The following is a 15232-nucleotide window of genomic DNA, read 5'->3' on the forward strand; positions in this document are numbered from 1 at the left end:
TCAGGTGGAATCTCTAGTTTTAGTGGGTGGGTGGGTTTGTTTGAGAAAGCGTCTCACAATGTAGTTCAGGCTGGCCTGGAACTCTCAGCTGTCCTTGTGCCTCAGCTTCCCAGTTGCTGGGATTACAGGCATGTGCCTCCATGCCCAGTTCCAATTTTAGTTTTTTGAGGAATCTCCTTACTCATCTCCATAGCAGTTGCACTATTTACATTACCTCCAACGATCTAGAAGGATTCTGTTTTCCCCATAGCCTCTCCGGCATTTGCTGTTATTTGATTCCTTGATGATCGCCGTTCTTTCCAGAGTAAAATAGATTCTTACACATGATGGCTTGAACTCTGTTGGAAGGGCAATAGCTGATCAGGTGGAATCTCTAGTTTTAGTGGGTGGGTGGGTTTGTTTGAGAAAGCGTCTCACAATGTAGATATGATGGCTTGAACTCTGTTGGAAAGACACCTAGAAGGGCAATAGCTGCTCAGGTGGAATCTCTAGTTTTAGTGGGTGGGTGGGTTTGTTTGAGAAAGCGTCTCACAATGTAGTTCAGGCTGGCCTGGAACTCTCAGCTGTCCTTGTGCCTCAGCTTCCCAGTTGCTGGGATTACAGGCATGTGCCTCCATGCCCAGTTCCAATTTTAGTTTTTTGAGGAATGTCCTTACTCATCTCCATAGCAGTTGCACTGTTTACATTACCTCCAACGATCTAGAAGGATTCTGTTTTCCCCATAGCCTCTCTGGCATTTGCTGTTATTTGATTCCTTGATGATCGCCGTTCTTTCCAGAGTAAAATAGATTCTTACTATGGTTTTAATCTGTATTTCTCTAATGGCCAGAGATGATGAATGTTTTACATTTATTTATTGGCCATTTGTACTTCCTCATCAGAGAAGTGACCATTTATTTCAGGTGCCATTTTTTGATTGGGTATTTTATTTTTGAGGGAGTCTATTTTTTTAAATTCTTTATGTGTTCTAGACATTAATCCTTTGTCTAAGGAAGAGCTGGTAAATTTTTTTTACCATTCTGTAGGTCATCTCTTCATTTTGTTGGTTGTTTCTGTTGCTGTGTAGAAGCTTTTTAATTTAATGGAATGCCAATTTTTTATTCTTGGTACTATTTACTGTGCAGTTGGGTTTCTGTTCAGAATATCCTTGCCTGTATCTATGACTTCAGGAGTTTTATATATTTTATCTTCCAGAAAGTAACTATGTCTGTGTGCACATTTAGATCTTTGATTCATTTTTATTTTAGCTTAATACATGGTGAGTGAGAGAAGAGTCTAGATTCTGTCTTCTGCATATATAAAACCAGTTTTCCCAGCACCGTTTATTAACAAGGCTATCTCTCTTCTAATGTAAGTTTTTGGCCTGTTTGTCAAGGATCATATAGTTGAATGTGCCTGGGGTTGTTTCTGCATCCTCTGTTCTGTTCCATTGATCCATATGTCTGTTTCTGTGCCAGTACCATGCTGTTTTTACCACATTAGCTTTGTAATATACTTTGTGGTATAACTCCTGCTTTGATCTTGTTACCCAAGATTGCTTTTACTATTCTGAGTTTCCTCTGTTTCCATAGGAATTTTAGGATTGCTTTCTCTATTTCTGTGAAGAATATTGTTAGTATTTTTATTGGGATTGCATTAAATGTGTAATAGACTTTTGGAAGTATGGTCATTTTGACTATATTGGTTTTACCTGTCCAGAAACAGGGGATAGCTTACCATTTTCTGATGCCTTTTTGTTCTTCTTTTTCAAAGTACTATAGTTTTCATTGTAGAGATCTTTCACTTCCTTGATTACATTAATTCCTAAGTATTTAATTTTTCTTGATATTGTGAATAGTATTTTTTTTTCCTCATCTCAGTAAGTCTATTACTGGAGTACAGGAACACTATTCATTTTTCTGTGTTGATTTTGGATCCTGGTGCATTGCTAAATTTGGGTATTAATGTTAGCGATCTTTTGGTGGAGTTTTTTTGATCTTCTATGCAAAGGATAATCTTGTCTGCAAATAATGATAATTTGACTTCTTCCTTTCCTGTACATATGGCTTTTTTTTTTTTCTTTCCCTGATTGTTTTTGCTAATGTTTTGAGTACTGTGCTGAAGAGGCATGGTGATGGTAGACACCATTGTCTTTCGTCATTTTAATATAATGTTAGCAGTAGGTCCTTTCTTCTGTTTCTGATACTCTGTCTTCACATTGGTTATTTCTGTTACCTATACTTCCAATAGAATTTTTAATCACCTGAGTTTCTGTTTGTTGCCTTTTTCTATACTCTGATGCTTTTCTGTGCTGGTCATTCATTCATGGTTTGCATTGTTTTATTTACCTCAGTTAGCTTTTTATTAGTATCTTTTGTTCACTTGCTGATCGGTTTTGTTATCATATCTGTTTTCCTTTCAAATAATTCTGTCTGGCTGTGTTACTTTGATATCCTCCCCTTGGACACTACATGGATCAGCTTTGGAAGACTTGGGAGTTTTTGCAGGCATTTTGTTGCCTTGTCCACTCGTGTTTCTGTTTGTTAAGCTGAGGATTGCAGGTTGATTAGAATAGAAAGCTTTGTTGTTAGTATGGCAACCTCTTTAGTTAATGTCTGCTTTTCTGTCATGTTCTCTGGTAATGACTATTGACCTTTCCTCTGTCCCAGGATTCAACTAACTCTGTTTATTTTAGAGGAGTGCTTGCACTGTGTTTGGCCTAGTACCCATTTCACTGGGAACAGGCCACAGTATTGTTAGTGACACAAAGGCATCCAGAAGGAAGAGAGTCAGCACCAGAATCTCCAATTATAGTATAAACACTGACAGACTAAATATCTACCCACAGTAATATCTACCAAAGAGTACTACTTTACTTCTACTACCAATAGAGCAGTATTCAACAGCAGTAGCATTGGCTTAAATATCTAAAGATTCATATCTCTTTCTGACGATTTATGAAGCTTTACAGTTATACCAGCAAAGGTAGAGGGTCTGGGAAACCAGAGAATGAGAAAGATAAAATTTGAAAAATTTACCAGTGAAAGGTGAAAAGGAAAGATAGGAAATTCTACTGAGGAGTGAAAAGAATTTAATAGTATTTGAAAACAGTGATTGAAAATAATGAACAAGAAGGAAAAAAAACAGTAAAATACAGGAAATGAAAGATAATAAGAGAAAAAAGTTAAAAGGAGAAGAGAGAGGGAGAGAAAAAAAGGGGGAGGAAAAAACCCAAACCCCAGAAGAACCTCTCCCTGCACATTGGCCTCTCCACAGTCTGGCCAGCTGATTAGTTCTTGCTTTCGCCTCTGCTCCTCCATGCCAAGGGGAAGCAAAGCATAGAGCCAGCTTGGAGGTGCCCGATGATCATGACTGGGGCAGCCCATGATGACTGCTGCCCCACCTCGGCCTGCCCTGGGGCAGCCTGTATCGCACAGACTTAACCTACCAGCTCTCGGTTACGGATCTGGGTGTACAAGAAGATAGAGACACATCTTCGTTCCCTAGGGATCTTCAGTAATGAACGTCAGTAACTTCAGTAACATGTGTCCTTGGTATTTGAAAGAAGAGGTGTGCACTTCTGGACAATGTAGTCAAGGAAAAGTGGAGCTGAAGCAAACTCTAGGCCTAGTTAAGCATGACTATAGTTTTAAAGATTGACTAACAATGGAGTAAGACAGTGACTTATAGAAATGAAGAAAGATAAATAAGACACACTTAAGAACCAATGCTAGACACAGCACTAATGTATAAAACTGCAGGAGTAATTTAGGTCTCAAATATAGAGGGCTTAACTCCTTTATTCCTGGGGTAGATACAGCTTTTTGATTAGGAGAATGATCTTTCAAAGAGTGATTTGTGAACATCAGTCTGCAGTGCATTTGACGAAGGTAATTGAAAAAAACTAGAAACAACAAAGACATTTTCTAGCTGCAGAAGAAATGGAGTAAGTTGATGCTAAACTAGTATAGTATCAACAGAAAGAGAAAGGAAGGGAGAAAGAGAAAAGGAGTAAGTACTCTTAGGAGCCATGATGAAGGTGAATAACTTTGGCCTCTGATATAGATATGAGGAAGAGCGACAAGTCAAAGATAGTGTTCAAAAATATGTAACTAAAACCAAATTCAAACTTCAAAGAGGACAGAAGTTATGCGAGTTCCATTCATTCATTATTTTACCCCCAGCATTTTGCCTAGTACTTAGCACATAAGTATTGGCTGAACGTATGAATACACTTTGACAAAAGTGGTGATGTGGAAAAAGTTGGCAAGGAGTGAGCTCCACGTACACATTGCTGGTAATAGCAGCATATCTTAACGTAAGTGTCCAGTGAGTAGCTAAAAACCTAAAGTGGAGTTCTCAACAGAAGTCACCTGTATATGAGGGTTTAGGAGTTATCCACAGAGAAAAAAATAGGTGACACAGTAGAAAGTAATATCAGAAATAAATAAGAAACGAATAGATTTGGAAGAACCAATGAGGGAAATTGAAGGAGTGATCCAAGAAGCAATAGATTGCTGTCAAAAAAGAGAGATTAAAATTTGCCAATTAAAGTAGTTAGGGGAAGTGGTAATAAAGTCAAATGTATACTGTTCAAAATTCATATTTTCCTGTGTTGGCTTCAACATGTCTGTCAGCTTTGTTTCAAGAATTACTATAAAAATTCCTGGCTGGGCTTGGTGGTGCTTGCCTGTAATCCCAGCACTCAGGAGGCTGAGGCAGGAGGATCGCTGTGAGTTGGAGACCATTCTGGGCTACATACTAAGTTCCAGGTCAGTCTCAACTATGTAGTGAGACCCTGTCTCAAAAAAACCAAAAAAAAAAAAATCCTACTTTTTCAGAATGTGGGACATTACTATGCTATATGTCCTTCATGGGTAGATATTATGATTCATCTGTTAATTTTGTAGCTTAACTAGTTAAGATCTCATAAATGGTGCACAATGCATATCTGTGTTGGTTGACTGAGTTTTCCACTGAATGAGTTACGTGGAAGTCAACCTTGCCATGTATATCTTCCGGCCTTCACAATTGGACCAAACAAGATACAACAGGAAAAAACTGTTGAGATCTAAAAACTACATCCTATATAGAAGATCATTTAATTTGGCAATTACAGGAAAAAGCTATGAAATGGGGGAGATTTACAAGAAATAGAAGATCAAAAAGTACAGGGGTAGGGAAATAGCTCAGAGGTAGAGTGCTTGCCTGGCATGTGCAAGGTCCTGGGTTCCAATTTTCAGCACTGCCCCCCAAAAATATAAAAAATATGCCAGGGTATTTCAACATCAGCCGTATGTAGGAGCAGAGATGAGAAGAATCACAGCAAAAGGTGAGTGAAACCCTGCAGAACATCGACTTCTTCAGAGTTGATGCGAACGTCACTGTGACTCACAGGCATCCTAGCATTGTGCTGCAGAGAAGTTAATGCCTCGTTCTGCTGCAGTGCCAGGCAGTACCTGGCATCTATAGTGATAACACCACATTATCCGTGAAATCCGGGAACCATGAATTACATTTAGAAAAGAGTTCTACATGAAGAAACAGGTAATTTCTAAGTTAAGTTCTATAAAAATTAAATTTTGGTTTTCTAAATATAAAGCAGGTCATTCCCCCAAACATGATATAAAGTAATTTCTGTTTTATAAGTGCATTCTTATATTTCACACACAAAAGATGTATACATTCCTGCCTATTACAGACTTGTGATGTGAACTGTATCGCAGTCACGCAGCCTGTGGATAGCACAGAGTAGAGAGTAGGTATATACGGACCTGTATAGACTTGCACGTATTTTTACACACAATTGAAGTTTAGTATTTGTGATTGCTACTGTGAACTTTGTGAATTGACTAAATTTTGGTTTTCTAAATATAAAGCAGGTCATTCCCCCGAACATGATATAAAGTAATGTTTCTGTTTTATAAGTGCATTCTTATATTTCACACACAAAAGATGTATATATTCCTGCCTATTACAGACTTGTGATGTGAACTGTATCGCAGTCACGCAGCCTGTGGATAGCACAGAGTAGAGAGTAGGTATATACGGACCTGTATAGACTTGCACGTATTTTTACACACAATTGAAGTTTAGTATTTGTGATTGCTACTGTGAACTTTGTGAATTGTGTCAAGAGCAAAACCAAAGTGACCATTTTTATTTTCTGAGTAATCGCCTTACGTGGTGCCTTTCTCTCTCTTTCCTAGCTTCATTTCAGGATCTTAGATTACACACTCACTGGGTGTTATGCAGACCAGCATTCAGTTCAAGTTTTTGGGTCAGGAAAACCAAAAATAAGCACACGTAAGTTGTATAGATTCAAACTAACTTAATGGGTTAAAACTGTAGTATGTTGTTATGACTTAAAGTAAAACTACAGTGTAATAGACTTTTACAATTGGAAAATAATGCCAATTTATATTGGCCCGATCCATTCCCACCTAACAGTTGGTGAACTTTACCCTGCCCTCTGCCTTCTTCTAAGAAAAGTGTGGATGAGCAAAGATTGGGAAGAGCCGTGATTTGGTGTAAAGGTGGATGTGCTTTGCTTTGGTTATAATTAGCCCTTTTCTTCGGAAGCAGTTCGCCAGGTCTTTGATATTGAGCAGATGGTGAGCAAGTCTGGCTCCAGCATTTTATTGGATGTACAGTTTTGGACAAGTTAGTAAACTTCTTAAAGTTTTAGTTTCCTCACTTATTAAGTGTAAATAACAGTGTGAGAGATATTCCTTGTGAAATGGCCTGCCTGTGTAACAACTGTTCAGACTCAGCACCCCCCACTCGGACTTAGGACCTGGATCTGGGCTTCCAGCACAGGAGTGGGAACAGCAGTCAGCCTTAAGGTGCAGGACCATACAGTGCTGTGGTTTTCGCTGATTAGACAGCACGGTACTGTAGTTTTATGTTCTGTTACACATTGCAGTACTGCATCTAAGAGTTATGCAAATGAAAACAAAGTCATCAAGTGGGAGTCTCCTTTGACCATTTCTTTGTTCTGGATATTGTAACGTATATACTCATAGTTCCTCATTTAACAACCTAGTCACAGGACCAGAACTCAGTCATTAAGTGAGAAATATCTGTATTTACTCTAAGCAATTTCTTGGGAGTGACTTTAATGAATTCCATGCAATGTCACCAAATAAGCCAGTTTTCTTTACCTCCCTACATTTTCTCTGTGTGCTCTTACGTCCAATTTTCTTTTGTTTCTTTAAGTGAATTCATAAAAGTACTACAGTACCTTTGTTTTTATTTTTTATAAGAAAGTATAATATTGAATAGGCAGTTGTTTTGTCAAAAAACAGACCGATATTTAACATTAGCTATGGGAAATATATTCTCTCTATGAGTAGTAACTAAAGTATGTTTAAGCATTTTGTAAGTATTACCTAAACATTTTGTAATTTTCAGAAAGTATAATACAAAATGGGAAGTTTTAGTAATATATCTGCTTGGTAATACATCAGTAATATGCTTCATTTTTTTTTTAACCCAGGGCCTCACCCACGCTAGGCAAATGCTATACCAACTGAGCCTTTTTAAAATTTTATTTTGAGGGCTGGGGATTTAGCTCAGTGGTTCTGCCGCCTGCCTTGGGTCCTGAGTTCAATCCCCAGTACCAAAACAATAAATTAATTAATTAATTAATTCAAATAAATAAATAAATATGTTATTTTGAGACAGTCTCACTGAGTTGCCCAGACTGACCTTGAGCTTAGACTCTTCATGTGTCACCCCCCAAGTAGTTTTGATCACAGACGTGTACTGCCTCACCCAGCTGTACCTACTTCTCAGTTCCCAGTATATTAAATGAAGAAACTCACTTTAAATGGATCATTACAACCAACCTTTTATTTCTTTCCTCTTTTGTTTCAGAACATGATTCAGTTTGTGCAACTATGTGAAACCTTTATTTTGCCATCATCTCAACAGAAAATACGCTCTTCATTCACAATGTACATTTCGGTCCCGAAGTAGTAACGATGCTAATCTCAGTAATAGCGACTAGCGTTTTTCACTTCCTATATGCCAGGCACAGATGAGCGTTATTACCTCAATTCTGCATCCCAGAAAAGTTCAGTTCAAAGTGGTTGCCACTTTTGCAAAGTCACAAATCTATTAAAACAGGGTTTAAATTCGACCTGAGCTATACAGAACCAGCAAAGCGACCTCTGTAAAGTGTTGCAGGGAAGCTGGGTATTGATGTGCAGCTTCGACACTTTGAGTAACAGCAAGACCAGACTCAGGACACCTCCGAAAAGGAGAGGGCTACGGAGGGAAGCCAACAAAGCACTTCTAAATGTTTTTGCAACTAAAGCTTTAGCCTATAAGAAATAGAATTGAGCGAGAAACAAGGAAAAAATAGATAGATTTGCCATCAGTAGATGTTTCGTATAAGTTAAATGATAGATTGTTTGAATATTTAATGAGCTCATATTTTTTAAAAGGTAAAAGTTAAAGCCCTGGTAAAATAAAATGAATACTTCAAAGTAAATTTCAAAAAATTATGATTTTGCTCTTTTGTTGAATTTTTGGTAAGATAAAATTGGTTTATCATTTTTCTTTTTCCTTTTTTAGATCAGAAACTAATTTCATCTGATTATTACATCTGGAATTCTAAAGCTCCTGCTCCAGTAACATATGGATCATTATTTTTGTAATTTTCTCGTGTTTAAATAGACTTTATTAAGCTGGGGTGCTGGTGAATACGTGTCATCCCAGAACTGTGAGCGGCTGAGGCAGGAAGACTGCAAGTTCAAGCCCATCCTGAGTAACTTAGTGACTTAAGCAAGATCCAGTCTCACACTGAAGAGTGGGCTGGAGAAGCAGCTCCGAGTGAAGGCCTTGGGTCCAGGCACCAGTACCACGTATATACTTACAATCATACACATAAATGCGTAGACTTCATATTATGGTTCTATAGCTTATATGGAATCACAATCTTTTATTTCTGCTCTACATTCATTTGCGAGTAAAAATAATGAGTGATTTAATTATAAAAATACTCATTTACTGTTTTTAGTCTGGTATAAGTAGTTTCAAAGAATATTTTAAAGGCTGATGTCTCCATTTTTTGTTACCTTTGATTTTATGTGTGATTCAAACGTAGAAAAGTAGTTGATTCATCCTAGCACATTTAGACTAGACCTTGTACAGTGCGTCACAGTATCCCTCCTGCACCTGTGGCAGACATTGCTAATCATTCACAATCCTCTTTCTACACTGAGCCCTTCTGATTAAGAGCTCGGGCTGTATTCTCAGTGCTGAACTTCAGGCAGCCAGATTGTAGCTGAGGTGCAAGGTGTAACTGCTCTTCCAAACCTGAGTAATAAAGGCCAGAATGTGCTGTTACAGAATGCCACAGACCAAGTAAGAAACATAAAATTTCTTGAAAAATAGACAGCTAATGGAAACAAAGGAAAATTAATAACAACTTGTTCTTTAGCAGTTCTAGTCTACTGACTAATACAGAATCCACATATTCTATATAAGGTACTATTTGTCTGACCCTCCTGTTAAGAAACTTTTAATCTCATTTTGCTTGGGACATCCTCGGACATGTTAAGGTGGATGGAATACTTTCCAAAGGTGAGATAGTGTTTTGCATTATCATGTCTGAAGCCAAGCTTTTAAAGATCAGTTTAAACATAATACACTTTTTCCATGCTTTCCTAAATTAAAACCTATTAATCAATGAATTCATATTAAAAACTCAAAAAGCCTTTATGTGAATATTTAGAGGTGAATATAGGTCTTGTTTTATGTCTTATTTGGTATTTTTTTTTATTTTTGTTGCTCTTCTTATTAACATTGCTTTTATTCCTTCAGAATCATCTAGGCATAGCCTTTATTCTCTGCTTGTTTCTGTACTTAAGGTCACATGTTTTCAGAGCAAGTTGTTGTCATGACAACTTTCATTGTCAAGTTGGACCTTAAACAACCAAAAAAAAAAAAAAGTCTCAAGGTCCTCAGAGCATAGTTCATGTCAAAGTTCTTATGCAAAACAGAATGAGAAGCATTATAAAAAGTATACAGTACAGGGTAGTATTCCATACTGTTGTGTCTTGGGTTTTTTGTTTGTTTGTTTGTTTTTTTTAATGAGTCTCCTCAGGAAAAGCTTAGAAAAACCTGCTAACTCCTCAAGAAAGGGCCATAATAGTTTGAAGAGATAGTACATATAAACTTAGGATTTGAAATACGATTTTTTAATTAAGATCAATCCTACTCATTATAAACCCTCATTTTCTGTAAAGCATTATCAAAGCATAAGGTTCTATGTTCAGAATTATCCCAAGTAAAAAGAAAAAGAATAACTGCATGATCAGGATTTTAACTTTCTCTTCTGACTTAATCAGTAGCAAAAATTTCACTTTTGAGGGGGGAAAAAAAGAAAGAAAATACCATTCTCCATAAGTTATTTATCTTTCCAACTCAAAGTTTAACTTTTCCTTCTTTTAACGTTAATAGAGCCACTTGGTGATCCTGAGTAGTGTACAAATGCACTAAGGTAGGTGAGAGGAATTTATCTGGAGAGTAGGCAGAGGCTCAGTATAATCCCTGAGGCAAAACTTTCTTCATAAGCAAATTAGAAAAACCGGCAGACTTTGGTTTGGCATTTCTAGAAGCTGGAGGAAAGTCTAGGGATGACTGTACGGAGCAGGGGTGGTGGGGAACCTGGGCCCTCTGTTGCCCTTCCATTCTGGCATCGCACTGCAGAACTAAACCAACTTCTGTTTTTCACCCCAGTGAGATCAGCTGGTCACACTGTGATGCTTTTGATTTTGTCTAGAAACCTGTCACTTCAGGATCATTTCTGAAGACAAAGTCTGTTTCCCGTTTGGTAGGTGACCTGTTTAATGTTTTCCCTGTGTCTGGGAACTCCTTAGTGTAATTAGCGACCTTTGAACTCCACAACTAATCCTGAGCTATTTTGTATTCCTTACTCATCTTTAAGGCTGGACCTTTCTTTTCTTCAGAGTCCGCTGCCACAATTAAAGAAGAAACAGCTGCATTTCAAAGGGATTCCGATTCCAGAAGCTTAATCGTGATTGACATGTTCTTATTCTAAGCTATAAGACACTCTAAGAGTCCTTTCTTGGGTTAAAACTTCAATCATTTTCTAAAAAATTATCTCACTATGGATTTTATTCATTTTCTTTGATAACTATTCTTTGCATTTTTAAACTTGAAAGATGCTTTGCATTTGCACTGAATATGAGCAACTACGTCCAGTGAAAGATTTGAATGGTGTCAGACCTGCTCTAGATGCAAAAAGGCTGAATTCCCTTTGGTGCCAAAATATGATTATGAAATCTGATGTCTATCATAAGGGTAATTATTTTTCCCCTAAATCCAAAGGGCAGAAAGAAAAAGTTAAATTTCTGAAAATGAGCTCCAGAAAAAATGGTTCATAACTTTTTAAAGCCAGCAATATAGTAGGCACTGCCCTTACAGTGATATTTTACACTTCTTAAGTAATTAACTCATTGTCAAGTTTGAAGTGTAAATAGCCTTGTCGGGAACTCTTAAGAGAATGGTTTAAAATTTTTTCTATTAAACAGTCTATTTTTTATGGCATCTCAATATTTCTGTGTTAAATTCATTATGGTTTTGTTCAGTGTTGGACCTAAGATCTTTTGCAGAAGACAACACCTGCTAGTATTTTTCTTGTAGCTTTTGCTACAGTATTTAAATATAGATATTCATTGATTCTTACTCCACTACCCCTAGGAAGTCCCTAGGTGGAATTCTCATCCAAACCTCTGCAGAAACTGCTGCTTTGGCAGAGTAGTTGTTCATAAAACAAAGGTCAAAAAAGGATGTTAATAAACAGTCCTCAGGTTTAAGGGACTTGTTTAGGATTACATCTTAAATTCCGACAAATCAGATTTAGGAGTTACTGAAAGTGAAATTGATCCATCCCTCATCCAAACTTTGCAACTTTCCTGTTCTGACATCATTTAGATAGTTAGCTGTATTATCAGATTAGAAACCATTGTGCCAGGCTGCTGAAAGGAAAAGGAGGCGAAAAGCTAAACACGGGATGAGTTTTGAACCTTCTAACCTGGCTGAAGTGTGTTGGTCCCTGTTATGCAAAGACCTTCAATCCTCTGCTAAGTTCAGTGGAAATAATTTTCTTGAATGACAGGCTTATTCAGCAAGGATTCAGTTGGTGATTAATCCCCCTTTGATCTAGGGTATTTCACTTAACTACCAGTTACCTCATTCTGACAAAGTGCAACTGAGATTAGGGAGATCGCTAGAACACTACCAGGGTGTGCATTTATTCTCCATAACCTTTTTAAGCAAGGGCCAAGAATGCAATTTATTTTCAGTATTTGAAAATGTAAAGTCCTGTCTACCAAGTTAGAAAGTCAATTGAATACCAAATGAAGTTTATTTCTTACGTAACAGAACAAACATTTCTTTTCGCTTTGCCAAACAATGATGTAAGGAAACACAAGCTTTGAAAAAAGAAGAAACAAAAACTACATTCCAAGTATAGCCTCTCATTTTGTTTCATGTGCTACAGTGTATACGCATTGGCCTTGCGATAACCCAAAAAAAGGTGTGGCTACAGTTTAAGTTGGGAGAATGCTTGTTTTATTAAACTGCATAGTTTCTTCTTATCTCCCATCACCGTCTTTAGAAAATATCATGCTGTGGGAAACCCATGTAGAGAAAACACGTTGTAATACACCATTATCCATCGTAAGAATTCTAATTCCAAAGCTTTCCTTATTTTCCTGTCTCTAGGATGGCTCGTTATATTCCATTAATTGCATTCATTTTCAGAATGAAGATTTTTTTCCATAAACTAAAGGTATCATTGCCAAAATACTTCAGAGAAATTATGTAAAGAGTTTTCTGCCCCTTCTTTACCTGGATACTTCTGCCATGAATTTAACTTGGAAGCATTCTGTGGAACTGTGAGAAAAAAATTAGGATGTTTCATGTTCAGTTTCTGAATTCACTTTTAAAATCTATAATCAGTATCAGTGTATTTATTTTGCAAGCTATCCAAGTTTGGGAATTTATTCCTCAAATTTAAGACCTTTAAAATACATAGACAGAAACCCATAGTTATATATAACAAAATTTGTTTTTTAAAGATTAGATTTAACCCAGACCTGGAATACAATCCCAAGCACTAGGTAAACTGAGACAGGAGGATCACTTGAGCCCAGGAGTTCTAAACCAGTTTGGGCGAGATGATGAGAAACCATCTCAAATAAAATTTTTATTAATAATATTATAGCCAACACATTTTGGTAAAATGTTTTGTAGTTGCTCATTCTAGTAGCATTTTACAAGGATTTAGGCCATTTACTTTTTTTGGCTCAAATCCTTTTGTTTTTTTGGTATCATCTCTCAAACTCAGGACCTTGCACTTGCAAAGCAGGCGGTGTCAAATCCTTTTGTGATCTGATTTCTAAATGGAAACAGTGAATCCAAGAAGCACATATAAATTTGTGCCAAACTAGCTTCCTCTAGTTTCAATTTAATCCATTTCTAAGGGTCTTTTAATAATAAATTACTTAGCCACAGCAAAATTGAGGACCAAAAAATATATATACAGAATAAGGGCATGATCACATGGCTGTGTTGCCAAGAAACTGATGTTTTAATAATTACTCCTGCAGTAAATAATTAAACATCACAGTACCTCCAGCTATGCCATCATAGGGTATATTTATGCACAGCATACATGTATGATGGGTACGGATGTAATCTATACAGTGCTAGTGTGTCATTTGGTGGGTTTCCTGTGAAACATTTCAGTGTCAACCCAGGAGGAATATTCACAGTCAGATATCTTCCCTCCAAATACAAAATAATGAGGAGACTCATTCAAGTGAAAATTGGAAGAGTCTCAAGAAACGAGTCCTACAAAATGGTTAAAACTTTAAGGAGCCAAAAGTTTTTCAGTTAGCTCCTAAGTTTCATAACTTTATTCCCTTATGAACCTGTTACTCAGAGGCCCAGTTTGATTTGTCTAAGGACCTGGCTACTCTGTGTCATTTAGTTTGCTGAATGCCAGCAATGGGAATCACCTGCTGATGGTTTTTCCACTAGGAAATTAAAATCGACATATCAAGAATGCATTGAAAATTTGAAGTCGAACTGTTTCCTTTATGTGTTTTTCCCCCCTCACAGTAGTTAGGATCGAACACGGCCCTTCTCACATTATGCAAGAGCTCTAGCGTTAAGCTACATTCCCCCACCTAAGTGATCTCTTTCAAATGATAATTTGGTGGGGGGGGGTTAGTAAACGGTGATGATGATGATGGTGATGATGATGAAGAAAAACAAAACTTTTTACCTTTTTCTTCAAGGGACTTGAGTGCCCTCTACAGGTTATAAAGAGATAATTAATGACTTTTTAAACATTTTTCTTTAGCTTGCTTTTAGTCTAAGTGTGATCCAGTTTATTTACTTACATTGTTAACAGTTAATTTGCTAATGATTGAATACGAGTTTCTTTTTTTCTGCTGTTTTTTATTATTGTGTTTAATATGAAGAATGTAAGCCCAATAATTTTTTTAGATCCCATAGCTGGGGTCCTTTAAATGTTAGTCCTGTAGAAACAGGGTCACAAAAAGGAGATTGGAAAAACATGTAGTTATTTTTAGTTTTATTGCATATTTTGAGACTGGATTGGGAAAATATTTAGCTATCTTGAAATCTATTGAAGATTTTGAGGCTAGATTGATTATATACCACTACATTTTAAAAAATAGTATGCGTTTGAAATAAGCCTTGCTTTTTCACCATGTATCATGCAAACCATATTACATCAGATGAAAAATTTAAAAGTCACATGCGGCTTCCGTTTTTGATCTGTTGAATGATGTGATTTTTTTAAAGGATTGAACAGACAGTGCTTTGGTATGATTGTTACATAGATCTGGAGTATTTGAGTATTTCTATTTGAAGAGCAAAAGGCTGCCTGTTCATCTCCATGTGGAAATAGACATGAGTAGCTGACTTTTGTGCAACTCGACTTTCTCAACAGGTGTATGAGATTTGTTCCTACTGGATAAAGGAATCGTTTGTATATGAAACTGTAGACCTGGAGTGCTGGTGGCACTTCTGATTCAATTAACTTATTTGGTGAAGCCACTGGGGAAACTAAATATGAGAAGAACACAAGGAATGACTGGGTCAGAGTCATAAAAGTAGATCTTGGCACAAGCAGTGTAATGATTCTGATCGTCAGCCTTGAAAAGTAAATTAGAACAAGCAAATT

At 36.9% G+C, this 15232-nt stretch overlaps 1 protein-coding gene across 2 annotated transcripts in view; it reads left to right on the forward strand.

Annotated features, from left to right (window-relative positions):
• Positions 1–9028, forward strand: part of Ap5m1 (adaptor related protein complex 5 subunit mu 1) — a 21327-nt gene extending 12299 nt beyond the window's left edge. The window contains exons 7-8 of one of the 2 annotated variants that reach the window (XM_010641428.3): positions 6189–6285; positions 7858–8347. In XM_010641428.3, coding sequence (XP_010639730.1) covers positions 6189–6285; positions 7858–7886 — 126 coding nt within the window. In that variant the 3' untranslated portion in view covers positions 7887–8347. Of the gene's footprint in view, positions 1–6188; positions 6286–7857; positions 8348–8559 lie in introns of those variants that run through there. The other variant, XM_010641427.2, reaches the window with a different exon arrangement.
• The last annotated feature ends 6204 nt before the right edge of the window (positions 9029–15232 follow it).

This window comes from Fukomys damarensis, unplaced genomic scaffold (assembly GCF_012274545.1).
Source record: "Fukomys damarensis isolate Sample0158 unplaced genomic scaffold, DMR_v1.0_HiC HiC_scaffold_21, whole genome shotgun sequence".
In the NCBI taxonomy this organism is placed as follows: Eukaryota; Metazoa; Chordata; class Mammalia; order Rodentia; family Bathyergidae; genus Fukomys; species Fukomys damarensis.